Source organism: Serinus canaria, chromosome 2 (genome assembly GCF_022539315.1).
Source record: "Serinus canaria isolate serCan28SL12 chromosome 2, serCan2020, whole genome shotgun sequence".
Lineage (NCBI taxonomy): Eukaryota > Metazoa > Chordata > Aves > Passeriformes > Fringillidae > Serinus > Serinus canaria.
The window spans coordinates 32,606,466-32,633,650 of NC_066315.1; the positions used below are offsets into that span (position 1 = coordinate 32,606,466).

The 27,185-nt window shown below is 37.3% G+C and overlaps 1 protein-coding gene across 2 annotated transcripts in view; it reads left to right on the forward strand.

Annotated features, from left to right (window-relative positions):
* PALS2 (protein associated with LIN7 2, MAGUK p55 family member) overlaps positions 1-27,185 on the forward strand; it is a 54,852-nt gene that overhangs the window by 11,861 nt on the left and 15,806 nt on the right. Inside the window, exons 2-3 of one of the 2 annotated variants that reach the window (XM_030230340.2) lie at positions 16,572-16,693; positions 21,398-21,550. In XM_030230340.2, the coding sequence (XP_030086200.1) occupies positions 16,577-16,693; positions 21,398-21,550 (270 nt within the window). In that variant the 5' untranslated portion in view covers positions 16,572-16,576. The remainder of the gene's footprint in view (positions 1-16,571; positions 16,694-21,397; positions 21,551-27,185) is intronic. The other variant, XM_030230335.2, reaches the window with a different exon arrangement.

Below are 27,185 nucleotides of genomic sequence, written 5' to 3' on the forward strand. Positions count from 1 at the left end.
TGGAAATGTGGTGTCAAGGATTCAAAGAAATGTAAAGAGCTCTTTCCCCTTTACTTTCCAGTCTATCATCTTCTCACTCATTAGTAAAAGTCACAATTCTCATGTTTGATCCTTACATTGTTTAAAGAGGCAATAACAAAGCAATGTCCCAACACAGTTCTCTAGAAAGGTTTTAAAAAATACTTTTCCAAGGTGACTGTCTTATTATCTTCTAATAGAAAGTGTAATCATTGACAAACCCCTAGTTTGCCCTGAAAGGAATGTGGAAGCTCTCAGGCTTGACAGAAATTGGGAAGCATGTAAAAATAAGAACAGTTCCATTACCAAGAACTTGATCCAGGCTTTTGTAGGTGCTTGCTCTTCTTTGGAGAAGAGGTTTTGGTAGTGGTAGGTAAAACAAATAATTATGTAAAGTTTTTTTTTATTGAGTTTCGTATTAATGCAACAGAAATGGAGAAGGTATAACACAACATACATATATGGAGTTTAGAGAAAATTGTCTGACCTTTCTTATCCTGAGTTGCACCAAGAGGGCAGGTCTTCCTCTAATTATTGGTACATCTTGCTCAGAGAAGTGACAAAGGTTTATCTAACTTCTGCTCTCAAAACCAGCTATAACTTGATCATCTTAGTACGTTGAAATTGGGTCTTGACCAGACTTGTGTTTTCTCTTGCTGAAGAAATAGATCCTTTGGGAAAAAAAAAAAAAAAAAAGAGTAAGTGCAGCATGAATATGCTTCTTGTATAGAAATAGGAGGAAAAAAGGGAATAAAATTTACCAGCTGTAAATTGAATATTGTCTTTCCAAGTGATGCCCAAAAATACTCTTGTGCATCTGAAGATGTTGAATGCATCATAAATCTCAGCTAATATTATCTAGAATTGCTTTGCTTAGTTGTCTGTGACCAAAATTAGAATCCTGTAAAGCTTCTGTTATGTAGTTTTTAGAGTTCATTGTCAGCTTCTGAGCGAATTAAAAGGATGAAGAAGGACTAAAGAAGTGAAGACTCATAAGGAGACTCTTGAGATCTTGGCCATCGTATTTTAAATTGGAATTTAAAAATGTTAGATCTCTGAATGTCTGTAGCTCAGGTTGTTTTTATTCAAGCTGCTCATTCTTTTGTTGCAGCTAAGCTGCCATTTTGGTTTTAGTATCTACTCTGATTCTTAAGCATTTGGGTATACTTAGGAAACAGAAGGGGTACTTTTTGTGTGAACAGAAATAGGCAGTGAATAAAATGATAGTGGAAAAATCTTGAGGCTGTATGAACCTAATGGATTAATCAAGAGTTATACTGTGTGACTTTTCACAGTTTGTACTTAGAAATATATGCAAATACCTCTTGTCAGCCTGTTTTGAGGGGATCTGAACATATAAACCTCTGAATAAGTCTTTCATTCAAGTAGGTCACTTCCTTTTTATTCTTTTTTTTTTTGACATAATTCCCAAACCAACTTTAACTGATGCCTTAACTTGGAAGTCACTGGGGCTGGTTACCTGCTTGCAGCTAAACTGACACTTAAATCCTTTTCAGTAATATTTCTGCAAATTCTACTTCTCTGGAATATTGTCTAACAAACTTTTTTAAAGGCAGCAGGCTGAAAGAGGGACACAGTGAGGGACTCAGCATTGGGAACCTCCCTCTATTTCGCATCAGTGAAGAAGCATCATGTCATCTTCCAGACAGAAGTGCCAGTTTGTGTACGTGAAGACAGGTGGAGCAGGTGACAGTTCCATTTAAAGACTACCCCTTCCAGCATGGTGGTAAGCACCATGTGGTAGTGCTAGATTGTGTACAGAAATGACAGATGAGGTGTGGTTTCCTGGGCCATAAGCTGGAATATATGAGACATTTCACATTTTTTGTTTTTCCTACTGAGCTACTCCTTTTGGTCTGTCTAGTTTTTCTAAGTTCATTATAATGTGTTGCCTACTTTCCAGCCATTTTTCCCCTTTTATTAGATACATTTTCAAATAATTTACTATTAAATAGGTGTTCAGGACTTTTAGCTCTCAAAAAAATTTTACTTTTATGTATGTGTTGGAGAGATGACCAACTTCTCTGTGTATGGGTGTTTGACTAAATGATTTGAACTCTGATGTTGGGGTATGTGCACAAGCCTGTGTTCTGATGGCTGGTATGATGACTGCAAAAAACCCATGAGAGATATTCTGACACTAAGATGATCTTGAATTTGTACATCTTGGTGGTAATTAAACTCACTGAAATATATTTTGTACCCCTCCTGAAATATAATCCAACAAAAGTCTTCAGAGGATTAAAGTCAGTGAGTATTTATTGAGGATTATTTGTGCATGGTGTTGGAAGTGCTGTGTCTGTGAATGTTTGGGATGCTGTTATGTGTGCGTCTTTTATGGAATCTTGAAGGTCGTGGGACTCTGTGTATTGTATGGCTTTGCTGTGCTGTTAGCACAGTACATTCAAGTAAAAATGTTTGGTGAAGCAAGAATGTCTGGGATGCAGTTGCAGTGATATTTCCATGCTTCAAATTTATGGTGGAGTCTTGCAGCTCTGCTGCATGAAGCAGACTTGTGCTGTGCTATAAACTCATTTCATCAATCTTTGCATTGTTTTTCCGTATCTGTCATACAGAAATATCTGTATCCGCTTGTTTTTGGAAAGCCTCAGAACTGAAGAATGAGACTGATAGAATTACTATACTGATTTATTCATTTTATTAAGTGTTGAACTTAAGATAGTCTTCCTGATAATTTAAAATGAGAGATCTCATGTGTGCACATAAAGCACTGTGTAAGTGTTCCTTCTCACAGATACTGGTTCAGGGTATCTCTCTGGAACAAGAACTGCCTGCAGAGTGATGGGCTTTATTTAAAGAATTAGGAAAACTGATGAACAGTGTAGGTCTGGTAAAAATCCTTTAGGGGAAGGGTTCTGCAATATCCTGCTGGTATTTAGCATGGATGAGAATGTTTTTCTGTTCATGTTTAATTTTCTGGTTGGTATACAAGATCAGGAAATTGCCGGTCTTCTTGGAGTCCTCTGTTTTAACTTGTTTGACATGGTAATAATTAATTTATTAAGCACAGGAAGATCACAGTTTTGAGCACATGTGAAATTTATGTAACTGTATAGTGAATTTCAAGTGCTTAGAGTGTATATAAAAAAATTACCATGAGACTATTTAATTCTCTACCCTTTCAGCTATAATTTAATCCTATGTTGAGCCAACATAATGCATGCCTGATTGAATCTTTATCCTTCATAGCTCTTGATGTCCATTGTTCTGGACAGAGGCATGGTAACTAATTTGTGAAAAGATTTTTTCAATACAGAGACTTGGCTTCTTTTTTGAACTACTGGCAGGAGCTGATTCAAAGCAGTCTCTCTGGAATTAAAAAACAAGTGTTGATTCCTTCTGTGTGAAAGTTGGCTTGTCTGGGTCTGAAAACTTGTGCTGAGAAGTGATGTGGTATTTAAATCCTGACACTGTCTTTGAAAAAACAGAATATCTGCCAGATTTTCTGCAGCTGAGAAAGCTTCTTTCATGTTTCAAATGCTTCAGTCATTGAAAACAAATTCCTTCTTACAGGATCAAATGGGTTTGCTATAACTACGGCAAGTTAGTGTAGAGGAATACTCAGTGCCATCAGTAAGCTTGATTTATGGAAAGGATATTAATGAAGATAGAAAAGTCCCTTTCCACGCAATATGTTGTTAGTACTGCTGAGATTTTTTACAAACAGTATTCCAAAGGAAGTTTTGGCCTGATGATCTGATGTTTCTAAAGTATCTCTCAGTCTACAAAGTAATGCCAGTAGGCTGGATCAGCAATCCAGTAAGTGCTTACCAGGCTGCTGGGCTGGTGCCTTTTTTAGTGGGCCAGTGGATCTGTCCAGGGACGGGTGTTTGGGAGTCTACCTGTATGTGGTTTACTTTATTAGATCTGTTTCTTCAAGCTGTTTTCCCTTCCTGACTGGACCAAAAGCAAGCTAAAGTCCAGCATGTGTCATTGCAGTCCAGCAGTCTTTGCAACTTTGCACACATGTGTAGCTGACTCTTAGGATGCATGTAGCTGAGAAATCGGGATCTCTTGACTTAGGGAAGTGCAAGTCTGGGCTGCTTAAAATGATCAGCTGCTTTTTGAGTAGAGACAGTCAACCAGGTTCTGTCTTGAGTCTAGGACTTACCTTCTACCACATGACAAGTGCAATGTGTGCAGGTCTTCTGGAGGCTATGTTGATAGACAGGATTTCTGAGAATTTGAAACAGAATCCAAGTTCCTTTTGGTATTGGGCATGTCTTCAAGAAAAGTATAGTGAAAAGTGAAAGAAATAGAGGTGATTATTAAAAAAAACAAGTAAACAGGTTGATTTTCTTTCTGCAAAGAGGAATTTATACTTCTGAAGATGCATCCCTAGACTATGTTGTTTCAGACCTTTCAAAATCCTGAGGAGGAATGGGGCCATTTCACTTACGTGTCAAGTTTGTAGGAGACAATGACTACTCCATCTATTTCTTGCTACCTTGTGTGCTGTATAACCTTGTGTGCTATATACCTGTCTGCTGAGATAGGTCTTGATTTTTTTTGTTCATAAGTACTGGCAACAATGTGATTTTGACCTTGTAACACCCAGAAAGTTATGCAAAAGGCGTCTTAGCCCTTTCAAGTTTTCTTTGGAACTTGAAGGTAATTTCATGTTAAATTATTCCACAATCTTAAAACTAGTGGTATCCAAAGAACCAATTTATCCATAGCGGGTTACATTGCTCTCTTTTTATATTGTTCTTAGGCCAGTACTCTTCAGGGAAAGAGGAATTCACTGGGGAGTAAGATAAGCAGAAACAACCATGGATGGGACTGACTGGTCTGAGAACTCATTTGTTGTGATGAGACAGTTCTCTCAAGTGCCATGCTGAAGGTGGCTGGCAAAGCAATTATTTTTTTCCAGGTCAGGACCTGGACTTCATAAAACCATCTTGGGGAAAAGCTCTAACATGGAATTATTATTTATCTATTGCGGTGAAATTCCAAGGCTGGGAACAGAGACTCATGATCCTTAACCTACCATTTCTGATTGTACATGGGAGGACTTCAGTAGGCTATTTTGGGAATCCTCTCCTTTTCTGGGGATGGCATTAGAAGTGGTTCTGACTGCTGCTACCCAGGTGACTGGGCCTTAACATTTGTGCAGATCTGAGAGGTTTTCTTGGCAAAACCCAACAAGGGTTGTACTACTACTTGTTTGTACTAGTGCCTTTCTTTCTTCTTCCAGCCCCTTTCTCTGAGACCCCAAAGAAGTGTGAGAAACAATAGAACAAAGGGCTTGAGTGAAAACTAAGATAATGTGGCTTTTATTGTTTCAGCATAAAAAGGTTTAAAGAGACTTAGCATATGAGGATGTGTATGAACTGCTTTTAAGAAACAGCAAATGCAGTTTGAAGTTGAGAAAGAGATTATATTACAATTTTTCCCCCCTTCTGTATGCTTTCTTGTGGCTCAGATGCAGTCAAAAAGCCAAGTTCCATCATGGTCTTACTTTTACAAGAGAAGCTATTATAAAAGATGATGTCATATCAGTAAAAGTTGTCATTTCAAACCTTTGGTATTTACAGCAATTTGCCTGTCTCAGAAAATGATGAAAAGCCTTGACAGATATTATTCTTCACTAAGTTTTGCAGCAGTATGAACTGTTCAAGAAGAAAAGTTCAGCTGTCTTTGCATTTGCCAATGGTTCTTTTGAAAACAAACAAACAAGCCTTCCCCCCCCAAACAACAACAACAAAAAAAACTAAACCAAAATATTTTAGCTGAAAAATGTGCAAAATATACTTAAAGATCTCTGGTTTTGCTTCAGTTGGAGTGGTGGGCTATGTGACTGAAAATTCAGAAGTTCTTAGCAAAACTTAATGAAACCAAACTTGGTATTCTGAGGAAATGGAGTAGAAAATTTCAAACATGTCAGTATGCATCACATACAGTTTTGAAGACACCCTTTGCTGTTTCACTGCCTGTGCCCACCTTATATGAGACAGAACACTGTCATTCAGGGTTTACAGCAGTAACTTTGAAATTGACTTTAAAGTGAAGGTGGCAAACATTCAAAGAGAGCATTCAAAATGGCAGTTTCCTTAAAAACATGTAGTTCTTAATTCAAGCTGCCCCAAGACCACCAGAAATAAATTTTTCCCAATGTTACTGTGCCTAGATATTCTTAAATTGAAATTAGATTTCCTGCTTTTCATTAAACATTTGCAGTTGTGAATAAATCCTGATAATATAACGTGGAGAAGTAGTCCAAGATAAAACGCATGACTAAGGGCAGTGTGACTTGCTCCATAAAGTTTTTCAGTTCCCTTCAAAATGCAAGTGTCAAGCTGATCTTTTTATTCCTTTTCCAGGGTTCTTGAACACAGCCTTCAAAGGACTAAAGGAACATAATTGTTGAGGGTAATGAATAGGCAATTGTGTAAATCTTGACTGCAATGAATTGAAAGAAAGGTTTAGAATGGAGTCTCTTCGCTAGGGGTGACAGAGATGTATTTTGAGCATTCCTGAAGGTCAAGTAAGCCGTAAACATGCCATATTTTGGTATTTCTTTATTAAAACACAAAGGTTTTATGTGGTATTTTTCACTATTTAGAAAGATAAGCTGTGTTATTTGGTAAACAAATTTGAAAAAGCCATTTTCTATCCACTACATCACTACTAACATTCCAACTGTGTTTTGGAAATTTTCTTTGTGGGTAAAGCTTTAGCTGTGTCCTTAAAATAAGCAAGAACTGTGTCATATGACAAAGGTAGTGAAGTAAACAGGTTTCTTTTGTTTTTGTGTTGCAAGTCACCCTGAACTAGAGCATTATTAATTTAGTGAATTGCTTTTACTGCTTCCCAATAAGATTGTTTGGGCAGAAATGTGGGTGTGTGCATGAGAGAGATTAGTTTAGTGGAAGTGGGAACATTAGAGTTTAGGGATGAACTTCAAGTGAAATTTTTGGAAAATGTACTAGGTGATCATGTGAAATTGAAAACTGAGGTCCTGGGACAGAGATAATTTCATTTGAATGTTATAAATTTTGCAGATTCACTCCTGTTTGCAGATTCACTCCTGTCCTAAATTTTTTGTCTTCAGGCTGGGATGTAGTAGAAAATTGAGTGAAATTAAGTGAACACATCCCTATGGAAGTGTTTCATGGTGGTTTGTTTCCTTTTGATAGAAAAATGGGCTAGGTAGAATATAGTGTAAATAAATATCTTTTTCCTTTTTTATTAAAGAATATGTTGACATAGTCTAAATATTTTCTAAAGTGCTTTAACTTATTTTGTGCTCCAAAAAGCTGTCTTTCATTTCTGTTTTCTGCATATAATTTTATTGAGTGATTTTCAAATGCTTGTGTAGCATCCATAGTGGAACCTCAAAAATATTTTTATGCCTGCACTGGTACAGCTCTTATTTAAATACTCCAGTGTATTAGCTTGTAAGGGATAATTCAATAAATACTTCACAGTAGCAGAGGCCTGAAACAGTGCATGCATGAAATGTTAACATGGGTGTGACTGGTAAAAGGGCAGAAGTGTAGTTTTTTAAGTGGCTGCACCATAATGGAGCAATCAGATCTTGAAAGTGCTGAGTTTAGATGCTTTCATTTAAAAAAGATTTCTGCTGTTGTTACAAAATAACTCTGAGAATGTGTTATGACAGCGTTATTTCACTTGATATCAAAACTCTTCATTATAAAGCTCTTATTTGTTAGAATTCCCGAGTGTCTCCTATGCTTGAAGCTGTAAAAGGAAGTAGTGTTAAAAGCAACAGTAGTATCTGGATGATATGTGGTTTCTGGAGCATTTCCTTGTCTAAGCATTTCACTAAAGGAAAAGTGAACCAAAAACAAAGTGCCAAAAATTAATTTGAAACCTAGAGTAATAGCAAAGTGTAGTATTTTCACTGAAGAAAGAGGACATTTTGTTCAGTTACAGTTTTTAATTTTGGAGGAGAGTGACGTTTAGAGTGTACTTTCGTACTGTTTTGTGACAGACTAGTAGATTGAGCTGACAGTATGATGTAACTGCAAGAAGGTCAAAATAGATCTCATTATCTCTCCCTATCACTAGAGGGTGAACTATTAATGGTGTCGTGCATGGCACTCATGACACTCTCATCTGATATATTTTTCACACCTCTGACTGTCTGTATGGAAAAAAGGTGCAGACTGGAAAAGGTACAGGGCAGTTATGCCAGGTTTGCTTCTTTCCCAGTTGATAATAGGAGAGAAGCCTTCTGAAAGACAGAAAATTGCCCTCTTAATGTTACAGTAATGAAAATGGAGACATTGTTTTCTAGATGTAAAAAAAAAAAAATCGAATTAAGATTAGGGAGCAGAAAGAATTGTTTAATCTAGATTTTCTATTAACCCATATTAAGGAACTGCCCAGATATCTGAAGTGTGGGTTGTTTTTAATGATATCCTCCTGATACTCTGTTGAGTGATCAGGTGCCTTGAGACACAAGGATGCAGACACACCTGGGATGCAAACTGCAGTGAAACCAACATTATCTCTGGTAATAAGGTTCATCAAAGATCTCTGGAGGAGCAGTGTTGTTACTTTGCTACACAGTGGAGTATCTAGTTTTGTTTATTTGAAGTACCTTGTCTTTTTTTTAGATATGCACAAAGCACGCTACAGAACAGCTGTGTAACTAATGTTCTGAACCATTTCATTTACACTGACAGTAGACTACGTTACAAGCCTTGTGAATTTTAGCTTTCTTTGAAAAAATGCCTATCCAGTGTTCCTAGATTAAAGTGCAAATGGTTGGAAAAAGATGCTGATGACCAAGCTTGGGCCAGATGCTCCTGGGGTTCCTGGTCTCAGAAGTGGGACACAACATGCAGCTTGCCTTATCCGCCATGACAGTTGATGTAGACCAACAACAGTTGATGTTGATTGGAGACCAGCAACAAGATGCAAGCATGTTCTTGGAGTGGAAGTCTGCTATCCCTTTGGGAGGGTGTTCATTATTTTCTCTTCAGGTCTAATTTTTTTACTCGTGTGAAGAAGATATATAATTGCAGAAGAAATCTTAATTGATTTCCAGCTGTCCTTAGGCTGAATTTGTGAATGGGGTAAAACAATAGATGGTTCTGCATGGCTTTTTCCCTCCAGTGTTTCACCAAGAAAAGTGGTACAGTAAACTGATTCTTACATTTGTTTGTTTGTTTGTTACACATGACTTCTTCCTTACTGTATAACTGTCCTCTTTACTTAAGTTAGCATTTTTTCAGTCCTGCTTTCTGCAGGCTCTGTCGTACTGCAACAGATAAATAATACTGAGTACTGTGGCAGAAATGCAGATACAAAGCTTTTGATGCATTTGAAAGAGTGCGCATTAAAGAAAGCAATACTTCAAAAGCTGTACTTAGGTTGTTGTATCTCTTTTGCTGGCATTTTAGACTTCATAAAAGCTGGCATTAATTACCAGAGGTACTGCAGAGAATTCTGGTTTCTTCATCCAGCTACTGTTTGCAAAATACCAGAATGATGGATGTGTTCAATAAGCTCAGCCTGTTGTATAACCTGAGTGGAGTGCAGGATACATTCTGAAACTTTGTTGAATTTCTCCTATAATTTTGGACTACAAAGTAGTGTCTTAGACTGCCTATCCACTGAATGTTTTGCCTTCATTTAAAAATCTGTTCAAATATATTCTCCAGTGCATGAATTACTAAGGTAGTTGAAGAACTAAGGGTAGTACAGTCTTTATTCACCAACATTGAAAATTCTCCTGGGGCATGTCCTAGTACTCATTTAAAACAGAGTAGTCTTTACGTGACATCTGTTTATACTTTCCTAATATCTGTAGAGAAAAAGTAAAAACACCAAAATTTTTTTTAATTCAGCCTTTAAAAAAGCTTCTAGTTGACTTGCTCATACATGCTCTGGACTGTGCTGTATGGTGCCTAAAGATTTTTTTTTTCTGTATTCATGTCTGTTGTGTGCATGTGTGTCCTTCCTCAGTTAATAATTTCTGTGCCTGAAGCTTGCATCATACTTCCTCTAATTAAAAAAGGTCAGAAAACTTGGTACTACCTAACACCTATATAGGCTTATCTTCAGAGCATCGAGCTTAGTTAGGATGAAGTTAATTGCCTTTGTACTTTATGAAATATTTTTCTTGGCAATCCTTTAAGAAAGAGAAGTCTGACATAATTTCCTTAAAACTAGATTTTAGTGTATCTATCCTCAATATCTTGTTGTTGGTCATGATATATGTATTTAAATAAGACTTAAGCTTTTTATGCTGCTAGTTTTGGAGTTTTGATGTTTTGTTCCCTTTTTATCTTTGCTGAGATTACTTTTAAATAGTGCTTTTATTTTTTCCAAAAGATGCAGCTGTGAGGTCCATCTGTTCGTCAGAAAATTTGTGCTTCGTCTTTTTTTAGACAATCTTCGCAGCCTGAAAGAAGTATGTCTGCAGTGTTCAAGCTGGGAAAGGGTTGTTGGCTCTTCCCTATAGCTTTTGTGACCTTCACAGTCATGAAAAATGGGCATGAAAGATATGGTTGAGCCAGGTTTGATAAGGGTAGGGACTGCTTGAGCTTCTATTTATAGGTATGTTAAAATAGCTCTGTCTTGGCTTGCTGGTAGTCTTGGAGAAAATAAAGTAAAAAAAAAAATGAATAAACTTTGCTAAGCACTTATGTTATTTCTTTTCAATGTGCAGAAATTTAGTGGGCAGAATTTGAATATCCAGAGGAATATACATTTTTATCAATTAGGCTTTTCCTTCTTCCTTTAAAAATTCATTGCCATATGTGATTCTGCAGTCAGTAAAGTGTTCATGCTGCAGACAACAGCTTTCTTCATTAATCAATCTTACTGTCTTTTTAGAGGAGATTTGCTGTGTTTCTGCCTGAGGAAGGGGTCCTGTTTAGAAGAGGTGCCTGAGTGATGTTACCATGGAATGCTGCACGGGAATGTCTGAGTTAAGGTGGCTGTCCAGGGCTGGCCCAGCACTCCCTGCTTGGCAGTGTCTGTCAGATAGAGGTGTAAGGTGTGTGGGTGGGTGTTTGAAGGCCGAGTATCATTGCACCCTGCTGCAGTCAGCAGCATGTGTGGAGCAGGTGACTGGTTTGTAGAGGAGTGTGGGACACAACTGCAGAGCTCCACCACTCCTGTAGCACTCACTGCTGTGGAGCTGCTGCCGAGAGTGATCCTGCTCAGTGCATGCAGCTGCTGGCTGTGAAAACACAAACATAATGTTGTTTGTGCTCCCTGCATAGTGCTTCCCCAGAGACTTTTATCTGAAAATACACTTTCTGAAACTTACTCTAGTAGTAGTAAGACAGCTTTGTCAGCCTTTCATATATTCTTGGTTAATAGTCTATTTGTGAATGAACTTGCGAAATATTCTCAAAATATTAACTTGTTCATAGGTACTCCTTTTCTGTCTTCTAGACTGCTAGAAATGCTATAATGTGTGACTGGGGAGAGAAGTGGCCAAGACAGAATAACTTTTTATTTCCTTTGCCTTTTATTTAAGCATAATGATCATTATTTAAAAACCTTAAGCACAAATGGGAAAAAAAGTTGCAGAGTTGTCATTGGTTAAGGGCTGGTGAAGTTAAAAATGAATCTTTTGTCTGAACTTGTGTGTCTTTTGAAACTTCAATATATCCCTCTTGAAAAGGTTTTAAATCACACAAGAAACTATTTCTGAAGTTTATGTATGTGACAAGATTTTAATCTAACTTTCTAGACTTTGTGTGGAGTACCTGCCTCTCCAGTAGTCCTTGAGGTATTTATTATAACTTTCTACCCAGATGAGTAGGCCATGTGGAAATAAATATGCGTGTTTATTTAAATATATTGTACATAATTTTCTTTTCATTCCTGTTATTTTGTAAGCTTGGAGACTAATAAAATGAAGCTGAGCTAAAAAAAATTGTGCAAAATATTCATTCTGAAAAGCTTTAATTTTCCCCAGTGAGTCACACATTTATCTTCTGTCTGCAAATCTGGAAAATTTATTTAAATGTATGCTTCCTCTTCCCTCTACATAGACTTAATGTAGATGAGAATTAGGCACTGAAAGAAAGAATAAAAATCAAATTTGGTAGAAGAATCACAGCTCAGAGCTTAGTGAAAACCTGCCTTTTTCTTACAATTTGAAGAAGAAAGGAGCTATCAGGGTATCTTTTACGTCTGTTTGATCTGAACTTACTATTGTAAGGTACGATGTGTAGATTAAACCTTTGAAACATCCTTTGGTTGTCTGAAGAACTCTGTGGGAATTAGGAGGATTTAATTCTGGTTAGTAAATTTTGCATTAGGAAGTGGGATTTCTGTATTCCCACACCTCGGGATGCATGCTGTTTGACACAGAGATCAATTAACATCTCTTTGCCCCCTTTCCCTTTTTGAAATGGGGTTCAAATGACAAACTAGTTTCCCTGAATCTGGGGTCATATGTATAGTAGGAATAAATTGTTCAGTGCATGTGCACAGCAGACCAGTATGTTCCTGCTGAGTCTTGCTTGAGGCTTTCAACTTGCTGCAGTTATGAAGATGTTCTTTGAAAATTGACTGTGGAAATTAATTCTATGTGTATTTCATGTCACGAAAGCCGGGGGCTGGAGTTGTAATCTCATTTTTCTTAGGAGTCCCAGCTCCGACTCAGTTCTGTTGTCACCCTTTCCTAAGAATCCCTGTATTTCAGCACCTCGCCTCAACTGAGAGTCTGTTTCTGCTACCCAGTTCCGCCTGGTATGTCTGGAGGCTGTTGTCAGTGGGTTTCTTGTAATACGTGTGTGTTGCTAGGTGGTTTTGTAAACCATTGTAAAAAGCCATGCCTGTCTCACGGTGTCCTCACAAAAACACATCCTTATGTGTTGTGATAAGAGTTTAAAGTTTTCCCCAGATGGGTCTTTGAATATAGAAACAGGCTTGTCTTCAGAGAGAGCAAGGTGAATGGTAGAGCTCTCAAAGTCAGTATATTCTTATTAGTTTCCTGTAGAAGATGGGACAAGAGAGGGAAGAGGCACCCAATTAGTTTTCCACTGAAGGAAAAGCACACATTTCCTCTTTATTGTACACCAAAGTACCCAATAATAATAAGTACTTCTGACAACCTGGTTTATGCAATTTGTTCATGCGGTCCTTAGCTCTTTAGTATGCCTGACTTGAATGTAAGTTCTACGGGGCTTTCTACCCCCCAGTGAGTAACTTCTATCAACATTTCAAGGGTAGATTCACCACAAAAGAGATGTGCAGCTCAAAAGGCAATTCTTGATGGGATATTTAGATTTGGTAGTTTCAAAACTCCTCAGTTCCATCTGTTTCTTGCTTGGTAGGAGCTGATCTTTTAGTAAAACTTTCCTACCTAAGTACTTTCATCCTCAGCTTTCATTCCTGCTGCTCAGGAATAAGATAAGATGCATTTTTAAAAGTGCTAAGGTGGCTTTACCCTGGAAAGAAAAAAAGGGAAATTATTTAAATGAGTGCTACTTGAATCTATATTATTCTGAAAGATCATTTTAATTAAGCCTAGAAACAAAGTATCTCCTGTTGTTTGTTGTCTAATAGATCCTATAAATGAGTAAACGAAAGCCTCTTGAATAGATACAGAAGAAATGGTTCCATAATACATTTCCCAAAGTGTCTTCCCCTCCTCCCACCTTTGCCCTTAGTCTTTAGATAAATCAAATTTTTAGAAAGTACATGTATTAATATCTGAGGCATATGTAGTTAGTATATTGCTTAGACTTTCAACGCTATTTTCACACATGAACAAATACCAGCTTTTCACATTAAACAGGAACTATATTTGAAAGTGGCCCATGGCTTGTATAATACACATAAAACACTGAGATTAAAATGCTTTGTCAAGTCCATCAAAAAGTATCCATGTATTTGTGGTCTATTCTTTTTAAATAAACCAGCAGACATAATTCCTGTTGGAATATGCTCTTGTTGGTTATTTTTGGCAAATAACATTTGATCATGTTCTGAATATTTTGCCAGGTGAGTGTAAAGCAGTGAAGCATGGTGAAGCATATAAATGTTCCTCTGCCTACTATGTGCTAGGTAACAGGTGCAAAGACTGTTGAAGCTTAACCTTTCTCTCATGCTAAAATTTTTTTGCTTAACATTGTAACTGATTAAAATAAAGGGATACTTAAAGGTATTATTTTTTTATTCAGCTACTTAGAAAGATCTTCCCTTTAAGATGGGGAACTATCTGCACTGAGGCAATATTGAGCCTCATATTGTGTTCAAACACAAACAATACAGCATGAGTAAAGGTGCCTTATCCTGCCTTTTTGGTTTGCTTTCTAATTTTGAGACAACACTATTTATAGCTAATAAAACTCTTGCCATGATGGCTGTGCCATGAGGCAATCAACACACAATTGTAGGAAGCTGTTTCTGAGAACAGCTGGTTTTGGTTTTGATGACCTGGAATGGAAGTCTGCCTTTGTGAATTTTTTGAACTCTGCATGTTGATAAAGCTGGTTGCTCTTTTTAAAAAATGCTGAAATATACTTAAGTAGTTCTGATGCTAGATGTTTGTGAAACCTTTATTAAATAAAATATTAATTTGAAAATACCCTATTTGCATGAAGACATTCTTCTGAAGCTTAACATTGCTCTTAACATTTTATTTTTGATGATAAAGTTTTTATGTAGGGACTATTTATTAAAATTTGATCTAAGTCAGAATTCTGAAAGGCTTAAGTAAGAAACAGGATAATGTCATGGAGATAATATGAACAATGTGTTTATTGTAGATGTTTTTGTCACCGTCAAGTGCTGGAATTGCAGCTGGTAGTTGAGATTCATACTTTGACTTCAAGGAAGCTTTGCATTTTCTCTGATTATTTGTAGGAGAAAAAGTGCTAACCTGAAATCCCTTAAAAAGAATTTACATAACTGTTAAAAATGTTAAGAAAGCTTATTATTCTAATAGTTGCATTATTATGCAGCACCTATGGCGTAAATTGGCCAGAAACATCTGCCCACTCCTGCAGATAGTACAGCTTGCGTGACTACATTGAAAGTCACGAGTCTGAAACTGGGAATTGAGAAAATGTGAAGAAGGCAGTTTCATATGCAGCTGAACTAGTCAGGAGGTAGGGACATACCTGATCTGGGGAAATTGTGGACTGTTTGCGAGGTAATTTTGTGACTTTATGTAATGTGTGGTTGCTGACAGGACTTTGTCTGTTACAAAGTAGAAATAATGCTACTTCAAATCTGAAAGCATAAAGTGTTATTTTCCCTCCTACTCATGGTTTCACAGAAAATTTACTTTGTTTGAAACAAAAAGTGTACTTAAAACATTTAACATAATACAGGTCTTTTGACATGCACTGCTGTAGTTAAAATGTCACACGTGAGTTGATTTGCTTGTTGAAAAGTCAGTTCCACTTAACAGAAAGAATGGCCAGAATTTTTTTTCTTCAGATGGAATTTTCTAGGAAGAATTGGAATCAGAAAGTAGGTGTTGAGAAATGCAGTTTGTTCTGTTACTGTGCAGTTTCATAATAGCTTTCATTATAAAGCAGTGAGGAAATTTAAGGGTAAATTCCTGTGTGGGAGAAGGGGCATATAGGCTTTTCTAATTCTCTTGATATATACTCTGCAACATGCAGAGCATTGCAGAACACAGTGGTTATTCAAGGCTTCTGGGCTTGTTGGGGATCTCAACAGCAGGTTTTGTTAGTTCATACACCTGTGTGTGTGTGTCTATTTGAGCATGCATATATAGCTTAGCAGGAGTTGAAAAGAGTAAAGTTAAGAACAAGAACAAATTCTCTTAACTCACCTCGATGACTTCAGGGGATCAGACAGCTGGGATGGTGGCATTTTCTGACATTTCTTTGGGCAGCATTGTTGACTCTCAGCCAAGAGTGGTTCTCTCAGCAAGTCTGAGAGTACCGGGCAGGCACGATGCATGGCTCATTGTAGGGTGTACTTCCCATTGCAGTGTGTTGTGGGACCAGGCTGGTGTTAGCATCTGCACCGTGTGCACTTAGTGCCAGAGTGCAGTGGCTCAGGACTGGCTGTAAAGGACTGCTGGAGGTGCACATAAGTGCTCCCACAGTAAAAGCTGCCTTGGAAACAAATTTTTGGTTTAAAAAAATTGGTTTGAAACTACGTGTTCATTTTTACAACAGTGAATCTGCCTCTACAAGCATTGTAAAACTTATGGGTTGCTGTATGTATGAGGGCTGAAAACTTCTGAAAAATATGAAATAAAAAGAATACTGAAGGAGTTGATTTTATTCTATTTGGAAGATTATGCATACCTTATACATAGTTTATACTTGTTTGTTTTTTCAATCCTTAGTAGCAAATCTTGGAAGGAATGTGCTGGGCCTGGATTCAATTTGATGCAACCTTGACTTCATTTTTCAGACACACACACGCACAAAAAAAGTTCTTTTTCTGTTCTGTCCCTTTGTTCTCAGTAGATGTACTTGACTGCTTAACATCTTTAAAGTTAATGTTGTGGTGTTTCCCAGAGCTTTTGCTCCTTATGGAAGCCTGTTTTGGTCAGTATTTACTTTTTGTTTTTGTTTTGTCAGCAGCCATGCAGCAGGTCTTAGACAACCTTACTGATCTGCCGACATCGACAGGCGCTGAAGAAATAGACCTGATTTTTCTTAAAGGAATTATGGAAAACCCTATCGTAAGATCGCTTGCTAAGGTATTTAAATTTGCTGCTTTGAGTAGAATCTGGAAATGTTTTAACTCTTACATTATTTTGTGAACATTGAGTGTGGATTGAGGTATCCACAGCACGTTGTTGGTTCATCTTATTAAAAGACTTGAAGGTCAGCTTGAAGGTGAAGAGTTCATGCAATTTCTGTGCATTCTGGTTAATAGTTATATAGAAAAATCTAGAGGAAGATGAAAAATTCAGAGACTACAGAAATAATGTGGTTACATTATTTATTAAGAAAAATCATAATATTTGAAATTAGAAGTAGTTGATTTTAATGTAGTCTTGGAACCACAGTTGCGTGCATAACCTATATGCCTTCTGACTTTTAGTGGTTTTGCCAGAGATAAAAACTGAGAGCAGTCACCTTCATTATTCCATGGCATAAAAATGTTTTCTTTTCATCTTTAGCTCAAAACTACTTTCTGATATGCCAGGAAAATATTCTCTCCATGCCCGTTTTCCTGGATCTCAGACTAATAATTTTATCTTTGATTGCCAGATCTCTAGAACATGGATTATTCTAAGTTTTTGTTCTTGGATTACAAAAATCTTATATGTATGGGTGGTAGCAATCAATTATAAATATGTAAGGTGATATTTGCAAAAAAATCTTTGGACTCTTTAATTAAAATGTAGCAGTAGAAAATGCGGTCAAATACTGCACATCATTTATGTATGTTCTTAATCTTACTTCATAAAAATAAGCTCCTTTCATGAGGAAAACCCAGTTAACTTAAAGACAGCTGTCTCTTTAATAGGAATAGACATCTGAAAGCAGTGCCCTCTGGGCAGGTATGAAATCCTCTGTAAAGCCAAAGGATTGCTCAGAGAATTTGTTCCGTATAAAAATCTGGAAAGGAAAACTTTGCATGAGAAGTCATATAAGAATTTACTTCTGTTTGGCCATTCAAAAAATTGGTTGTAAGTTGAATACATGGTGCAGTAATAAACTTAGAAATAATAGAAGTGTCTTATCTGCTGGTGAGATGACTGCAGAGAGAAAGATTTGTGTACTGAATTTGCTAGAGTAAGAAAAAGTGTTTTTTTACTGACAATGGGAACAACTTTAAGTATCTGCTGCATAAGTCATCTTTAATATTTATCATAAAGAAAACGTTCACTGCAAAGCCTTTTTTTCTTACAAAGAATTTGTGCTTTAATGGCCAGTAACAATTAGGTGGAATTTAATGACTAGCAGATGTAAAAAAAAGTGCTTGTAACAGAAACAGATTCTTAACTGTACACATGCTTTATCTAGAATTCTTAAAGGTTTTAATTGTGTTCACATGGTGTGACTGCACTCATATTTTCTTAGTAATTATTTTGGAAAAATCCTCAGACTTAACGAGCAGTGCTAAATAAGGATAAGATCAAAACACATTTGGTGAAGCATATGTAATTCACATATTTGTCCCTAAAAATACATAAACTTGCTTTTCTATTAGAAGAGCTGGTTCTCAGTTCTCAGTCATCTCAGTTCTCTTGATGGTTACATTGTGTAAGCAGGCCAGAAATCCAAAAGCTCTTTCATTTTCCTTTATTAGCCAGTTATTAAGGTGAATCAGTGTGTAAAGTACACCACAAAGGACAAGAAGAAACTTGGGAAAATGTGCCACAAGCTATACAAACTTATTTTCTCCTTTTGGTCTGTAAATAAATGAAGGCGAACAATAGGTATAGTAGTTAGTTTATAGTATTTTGCAGTACATTTTGGCTGATCTTTTAAAACTGGGTTACATTCATTTCACACTTTTCCTGTATAGAATAAAGGTAATTAGGTAGAAATCACAGATTTTTTGGGGGATAGGGTTCTTTCGCTGAACTTTTCCACTTTTTAGTAGGTGGTAGAGGAAAGGAGAACTTATGTATTTTTACTGTTATAATTGTAAAATGTTTTTTCCTGTCACCGATGTTTATAGAATCATAGAGTAATTTTGGTTGGAGGTGGCCTTTAAAGGTCACCTTGTCTAACCCCCTTGCAATGATCAGGGACGTCTTCAACTAGATCAGGTTGCTCAGGGCCACGTCCAGCCTGACGTTAATTGTTTCCAGGGATGGAGCGTTTACAGCCTTTCTGGGCAACCTAATACAGTGTTTTACCACACCCATCCTGAAACTTTTCTTCCTTATATCTAGTATCAATCTGCCTTCTTTTAGTTTAAAATCATGATGCCCTGTCCTATTGCCCTGTTCCCATCTTTCTTGTAAGCTCCCTTTAATTGCTATAAGGTCTTCACAGAGTCTTCTCTTTTCCAGACTTAACAAACCCAACTCCATATCTTTCTTATGCTGATGTTTTGTTCAGTCCTAACTAGTCTTTAGAATTAATATGCTTTTTGGAAAATAGCTGTTGAACTTTGAACAAGCATGACTTCTCCTGAGTTTTGTTACTGAACTATGGTATCAAAATTCTCTTCTCCTGGATTGTTAACTAGTCTCTCAAACCTCAAAACTTTATCTTCTACACTACTGCTTTTGGCATTGTATCGCAGCCTACAGGAGACCAGCTGAATGCCCAGCCCAGGCCAAGGAAACATCTTGGGAGTAATCTATAAGCATTTAGTCCAGTATTTAAGATGTCAAATTGTTGGAGGTAATAGCCTTACTATTTGAACATTTGGCAGGTATGTTATATACTGAATGCACAGAAAGGCTCAATTCAGTATCAATATTTCTGAAATGTTCTACTGAAATGAAAAAAAAATTGCAATATCCAAGGTATGTATTCCTATTTGCTTGTTTTTTGACTTATTCATACCATTCCATATCCTGTTACTCCTCAACATATTACAGGATCAGAGATTGTTCACTGCTAAAACTTTATGTTCCCCAATATATACATGGCCTTGATTTTGGAGTGAAGGTGAGAATATTTGTATTTGGATTATATCACTCAGTGTTGGTGGTGTTTTTTTGAAAACAATGAGTGAGAAAAAAGGTAACCCATATTCTCTAATCTAACAAAGGTTTTGGAGTTGGGTTATGTTTAAAAATCACTAGATTTGTGTTTTTATTTGCTGCAAAAGAACTAAATTGTAAAGAAGGATATTGTTTACTGTATGTGTTCTGTACAAAATAGCATTCCCTTATAAAGGAGAATGTGTGTAGGTGCCGAGCTTCCTATAACTTTGTAATCACAGTTGTTTGGTTTGTGTGTGTTGGTGTTGGAGAATGTTTGAAATGCCTTTCTGTTAAGTTAACCTTTCCAGAGTTTGGCCATCAGGCCTGCAGAAATACCATTTTATAGATGTGAAGTACAATTTAATACTCAGATGATTTCAGGAAGCAAAGTTCTCTGCTTTTAGCAAAATTTTACTTTATTGTCTGTTTTAAAGCAGTAATAAAAGAGCAGAAGTGCTTGCATACCTTCAAATTGTATCTGTGGGAAGTATATATAGATGACTCTGAATTATATCTATTATGTATTTGTTTTTTATATGCCAAAGTAATTGCTCCTTTGTAAATTTCTTGTTGCTGCAGTGTTGAAAATAACCTTAAATTGAGAATCTGAGTTATTTTTGGCCTCCTCGTATTCCCTAGTTCTATGATAGAGCACTGTCTGTAATAAATAAATTAAACATTCAGAGATGCTTCTCTTCCTGCTCAAAGCACCTACCTTTAAATGAATTTCAGTATCTGCAGAGTTCAGAAAATGATTATGTCTGCAGGAATAGCTCTAGAAATAGATGAAATGTTATCCAAGAATCACAGGATGGTTGAGGCTGCAATGGACCTCTGGAGGGCATTTATTCCAACTCTCCCTACTCAAGCAGGGCCACCTGGAGATGGTTGCCCAGAACCACATCCAGCTTTTGAGTATCTCCAAGGAGGGCAACTGCCATCTTCTCTGGGCAACCTATGCTAGTGCTCAGTCACCCTCATGCTGGAAAAAGTGTTTCCTGATGTTCAGACAGAGCTTCCTGAGTTTCATTTTATGCCCACTGCCTGCTGTCCTGTCACCACTGGAAACAGGTTGTCCCTGTCGTCTTTGCATAGTATAGTTTTTATACACATTGATGAGATTTCCCTGAGGCTTCTCTTTTCCAGGCAGAACAGTGCCTCAAATGTGAGGTGCTCCAGACCCTTCATCATATTTGTGGCCCTTCACTTAGCTCTTTCCAGAATGTCCAGAGTGTTCCAGGTGTGGCCTCACTAGTGCTGAGTAACACTCGCTTTTCTAGTAACACTTCTAATGCAGCCCAGGATACTGCTGGCTGCCTTTGACTCCAACTCTTTTTTAGCATTTCCTTCAGTTAGGCAGATTTTAGCAGAATGTGCTGTTCAGAAGGTGTTTGAATGGGAGGAATCTGAGATAAATGTTTTTCTTGCAGACTCTGGAAAGATCCCATAGTTCCTTTCCTGCCCTTCTTCTAGGAGGTGTACTTTTCAGGATTCTAAAGCAGGAAAGGTCCTGAGGTGCTGTACTGTTGATAGAGCAGTACTTGGTATGTATAGCATAGAGGAGATATGCACTTACAAGCAGCACATACCAGAGAGGCTTTTAAAGTTTATTGGGTCCTGTAGTTGAGCATGCAAAATCCTTCAGCAGCTGAATCAGGTTATCCTGTATATAGTTTTTTCTGGCTTTTCTGCTGAAGATTGTGCTGAGAAATTACTTGAAAAGTTTATAGATTTGAACCACTCAAAACTTATTTACATTATAGTCTCATGTATTTAATCTTACAGGCTCACGAACGACTGGAAGATTCTAAACTTGAGGCTGTCAGTGACAACAACCTGGAGCTGGTGAATGAAATTCTTGAAGACATCAGTCCCTTAGTAAATAAGGATGAAAATGTTGCAGAATTGGTTGGAATACTAAAGGAGCCTCATTTTCAGGTGCCACCTTTTTACTGTATGTTACCAACTTACTGTATCAGTGTCCACATACAGATCTAGGAATAACAATGAAACAAAACTTGAGCTATAACAAAATGTAATATGTAGGATTTTACTCCAAATAAAAGGTAAATCAGAAGCCATGTTAAAAATAAACAGGATTTTATTCTTTGATATAATTTCAAAAACATTTTTACTCACTGTATTAAATTCTACTGGAGTTTCTGTTATAAATCTTGGACAAGCTTTTACTTCCTGTTTTACTGGAGTTTTCATAAGAATTCCCTGAAGGCTTGCTTCATCCATAACATTTCCAGGTGATCTTAGTTCCTGATCATGAGCATTGTCCATTTCAGTTCTGCTGTTTGCACTCATGCTCCTGTGTAGGACATATGGTTTGCAGAGTGAATGAATGTGTGTTACCTCGTTCACAGGGGTCCCAGGATGCGGGAAGAGACGAGAAAGTTGACTCCATGTATCAGAAGGCTTGATTTATTATTATATGATAGATAATATATTAAAACTATACTAAAAGAATAGAGAGAAGGATTTCACTACAAGGCTAAGCTAAGAATAGACAAAGAATGTGAAAACAAAAGTCTTCTCAGACCGAGACCGGCCGGACAGGTGTTCTGTGATAGGCTCTTAATTGGAAACAGTTTGACGGGGCCAATCACAGACCTCCCCGTTGCATCCCACAGCAGCAGATAAGAATTGTTTACAGTTTGTTCCTGAGGCCTCTCAGCTCTCAGGAGGGGAAAAATCCTAAGGAGAGGATTTTTCATAAAACATGTCGGTGACAAATGTGTGAGCTGATCTGCACTGCTCTTCTGTGAGCTGATCTGCACTGCAGCTGAAGCTGAGACTCTGCATCCCTCTCACTGTTGCTCTGCTTAAGTGAAGTGTTGACATATGCTTGTCAAAAGCAGATGTTTTTCCATTTTGCTGTTTCTATGACTAGCTTCTGTACTGAGCCTCAAAGATCAAGGTTTGAAAATCCTTTGTAGATTCTGGCCTTTCTAGGTAGAGTTCAGTGGGCTTTGCTGCTTCAGGGGACTGCTACTAAGCTAAAGATATTCTGTAGAAGAACATAACTTTTTGCCATAGTATAAGTGGGTTTCTTTTGGCAGACAGCTATGAAATCATAGGCATTTTTGGGATAAATGAGTTTAAACGCACTTTTCCCCAGGTTTTTCATTACATGTTTTACAAACGTAGCAGTGAGAAATATTACTGTTTAACATGGATAAACACTGAACATGCTTTTGGTTATGTTGTGTCCTGTTGGGAAAGAAATCACTTGAAGAACTCAGCTTTTGGGGCAGTAACTTTTCTGAGTACTGACAATTCCTCTGCCTCTCCTGTGTTGGCCTCCCTTGTGCTCTTACTTGTCCAGAAAGGCATCATAGCAGAGTGATGAAAAACTATGATTTGGAGACTTAATGGTGCATAAACCTGCAAATCAGTCTTTGATCCTGTAGAAGAAATTGGTACTTGAAAAGGACTGGTTGAGTTTGGAGGAATTGATAGTTAAAATGCTCAAGGATTAGAACTGAGGGCCAGCTGTGCACTGACAGACCTGACAATGATCCATTGTGTTAGACAGAGAAAATAAAGTTTGAAAGTCAAAGAGGATGATGAATCAAAAGATGAAAAGGGCATAACAATTGAAGTGCTGCACTTTGAAAGGCTCAGTAACAATGATCTCTAGAGAGAGATGGCAAAGGCCAGAGACAAGCTTGGGAAAAGGATCTTTGGGGTGGAAACTGGAGATGGCCTGTAGGAGACAGATCAAATAAGAATTTTTGGGTGACTAAGAATCAAATAAGAACTACTGGGTGAATAGCCAACACTAAGGCAAACCCAGCATTTATTCCTGTTCTGTGGTCAGATCTACAGAGAGGCAGAATGATGATGTTGGTGTCAGATACTTCATTAGTTCGGGCTTGAGCAACTTAAACATGTAATGTAAGAGTTCCAAAATAACGGGTGAACTGGAATGTCAGGATTTATGCTCTTTCTTGTACCTTTTTTGTTGCTTGATACATAAGGAGCAGACATGAAACTGCATATATGCTATCTTAGCTTTACAGATTTGTTCAGTTTTAGTGCTTCCTAATTGTATGTTAAAGGTTCATTTAGCAAACATCTCTTCTGTCCCTGCAGTAGGTGTCTAGTGAAGGCTGTAAGGCTAGAACAAGCCAACAACAATACCTTCCAAAATGTGTTGTGAAGATTTAGTGATTTGTTGCTAAGGCTTCTGAGTGAGAAATACTGTCATCTACCTGTGGTTCTCTTCCTTGAGCTTATTCAGTTGTTTTTTCAACCCATGTGAAAATCTGTCATTCAAGGCATTCCCCATCAGAGTGGAGACTGTGCTCTTTTGGGTTTGAGACTATCTCCTGTCAATTTCACTTGATATTCCTGTCCTCTTGTGTAGGAAGAAAGTGAACAGTTTTTCTTAATCAGCTTTTCCATGTTACTTGTGGTTTGAGAGACCTCATTGTGTCTCTCTGTGTCAAATAAATAAAATGAAGGGAAGCAAAGCTGTATACAGCATGGATTTCTAAAGTAGTGTCATAATTTACATTGTATTTCCTACTCATAGCCTAGAAGTTCCTAGTATTTGGTTTGCCTGGTTAACAGCTCAATAATAGAACAGAAAAGTTCAGTTAGCAGGGATCTACAGTGATCATCCACTCCAGCTGCCTTACCAATTCAGAGCTGACTGAAAATGAAAGCCTGTTATTAAGGGTGTTGTCCAAATGCCTGTTAAATGCTGACAGACATGGGGCATCATCCACTTCTTTAGGAGCATGTTCCAGCGTTTGACCACTCTGTGAGTAAGGAAGAGGTACCTCTAGGCTCAGGGAGAGTCGAGGTGGATTGCTTGTTAGGCTCAGTTTGGTTTTGTATTGTTTACATCTTCAAGATACCACTTCTGAGTTTATCAGTTAATACATTAAACTAGGATTGTGTTTTCCCTTGTAGTCTGTGTTGAATTTAATTTGCCTTGTTCTCAGTCTATTGCTCATGAGGTGCCTCTGCAGGTTACAGTCAGCTGTTTCAGTCCTTGAGTAGTTCATCAGCATCAGCAAACTGTCATTTCACTTCTCATCCCCATTTCCTAGGGCATTTATTTGACATGTCAGTATATTGGCAGGTGTAGAACTGAGCCCAGATGCCTGTGGAAATCACCTGAATTCTGAAAACTAAAAATATTATATTCCTGGCACTAATTTTTCTGTCTTCTAACCAATATTTTCTTCCACTTGAAAACCTTACTGCTTTTTTTTTTGTTTTTCTGAAAGACTTCTGCCAAAGGGCTGTGGAAGTTGTTCTACATTAACAACTTTAACTGCCTTGTTGCCATGCTTGGTGACCCATCCAAGGAATCTGACTAGATTTGAGAAACATCACTTCCCTTATTAAGCATGTTGATGCTTTCCCATGATCCATTTTGACCAGTCATTCTGGGTTTTTTGGAAACTTCTGATTTGTTTAGTATCAGCATAACACTTACTGTTTTGCAGTTTGTTGACTCTTCCTTGGAACCTAGTTTAAATATTCATGTCATAGTTATTGCTTATATGCTGCTTCTTTCCCTATAGTATTGGGTAAGTCATGGGCGTGTAAGAAAAATGCAGTGCAACTTTGTTTGCTGCAAAAAGGACAAAAAAGTGTGAAAGGAAGAGAAAATAGATGGTTAAGATAGTTAAATGCTGCCCTGGAGAACTGTTTTATTCATCACTCTGTCAGAATTGGAATTAATTTAAAAAAAAAAGTCTGAAGAAGTTTTAATTTGTATTTTTAAAATTTATTTTCTGTGTGCCTGTTGTGAGGCTTTCAGTCTCATTTGCAGAAACAATGAGCAGTTTTGGCTGCTGTGTGTGAGCAAAAGCACCTAGCTACTTATTTCTTCAAAGTATATCTGCTGTGATTCAATTTGGGAGCTGAAAATTAGGGAGAATTTTCAGCCCTTAATTTTGTACTTCCATTACCCATGTGAAGGCAAGCAACAAAATCAGCTAAGGTCAAAGTACTATGTTTTATTGAAGTGATATCATAGTTAAGACCGCTCTAGAAGTACTTCTAGGACAAATTGCAGACCAAAATGCAGATATAGTATCTTTTTTTAAGGCTTGGGAAAGCTATGTGTTTCCTTCTGCAAAAAGGAAACAGAAAATTACCTAAATATTCAATAAATAAGTGCTATCATATCTGCTTCATTTGGTGCGAGTAGGCATATTCCAAATTCTGCATGACGGGAAAGAGGAAAAATACAATGTCAATTGCATTTATAGAAAAAGTCTTTTACATCCTTTCTCCAGTTCAGTAAAAGTGATAACAACCCAACCTGACTCTTTAAAAGCTTCATGGACACTACTGTGTAATTGGTTTAGAGGCTGACTGTATTTTACAAGTGAATGGTTCCACTTCATCACAGCCTCGCCTTACATGTAACCTGCCTTGGCAAACAAGTATAAAATGTGATAAACAAGGCATCAGCGCAGTAGTTTGTTTGGATGTATAATTTAGTGCTAGAAATACCAAATTACAGGGCTTCATTTTTTCTACACATTTTTGTAGAAGAGCATTTGGGAAGGACTAACTCTGGAGTACAGGTGCATGCCTGGCTGTATTATTATTCCCTCTCCTTTCTCCTTTTGTTTCCTTGGTTTTTCATCCCTTCCGCTCTTTACCCTTTTTAGTTTTAACTGAACTTTTCAGAGGTCAAAGTGTGAAAGATCTAATGAGTTTCACAGTGTTGATGGCTGGCCAGTAGGTCAGTATGTGTTGGAGAGCCAGCTGGCACATGCTCCACATGGAAAAGTCTGTAGCAAATCTTACCAGACAGTAGCTGGAGAGCAGAAGACAGGAGTGGTAAGAGAGGTTGCCTTGAGGAAAGAAGCAGCAGTTAAAAATTTTCACACTGTTGGAGTGGTCAAACATGCAGAAGAATAACTTCTTCTTCCTCTTTTCTAAGAGTTTGTTCTGTTACTTTCACCCTTCAAGAATTAGCTAAACCATTCATCCTAAATAGATTCTGCTGGCAATAAAATACCTAATCTGAAAAGCAGCCAGTATTTTCTTCTTCTAGTTGGGTTTGTAAGGGCTGATCATACCTTTAAAATGTTTCATTTAGAAAAAGTGATCCTAAATTGTCTCCTAGGCAGATATTAATATATAGGGTTATTTTCCCTACATATTCTTTTGTTCTTACCATCCCTTCTGATTTTTCTAAGGTCATGATTCCCTCACTTTTTCAGGAAAGCCTTTAAAATGTGTTCTTTTCACATGAACAATAGGGGTCTCTAGTCTATTTATTAAGTTCTAATATTTAAACAAGGTTGTCAGGGAAGACTACCACACATTTAGTGCATAAAAGAGGAAAGGAAATATTTTAGATACATCTAGGCCTAAAGTGTTAGGAAAGGAGGCCTGAATCCAAGACTATAGAGTCATTCTACTCTTGTGTATTCCCTCCTACCACAGCCCCCAGTTTGTAATTTAATTGTTCTTTTGGATAAGAATTGGAGAAATAGTTATTCTATTATTTAGGGCAGTGCTTCATAACATGTTTGGATTGTGTTGAGAATTTTTTAAATTAGAAACAAATGTTGAGTTTGAACTT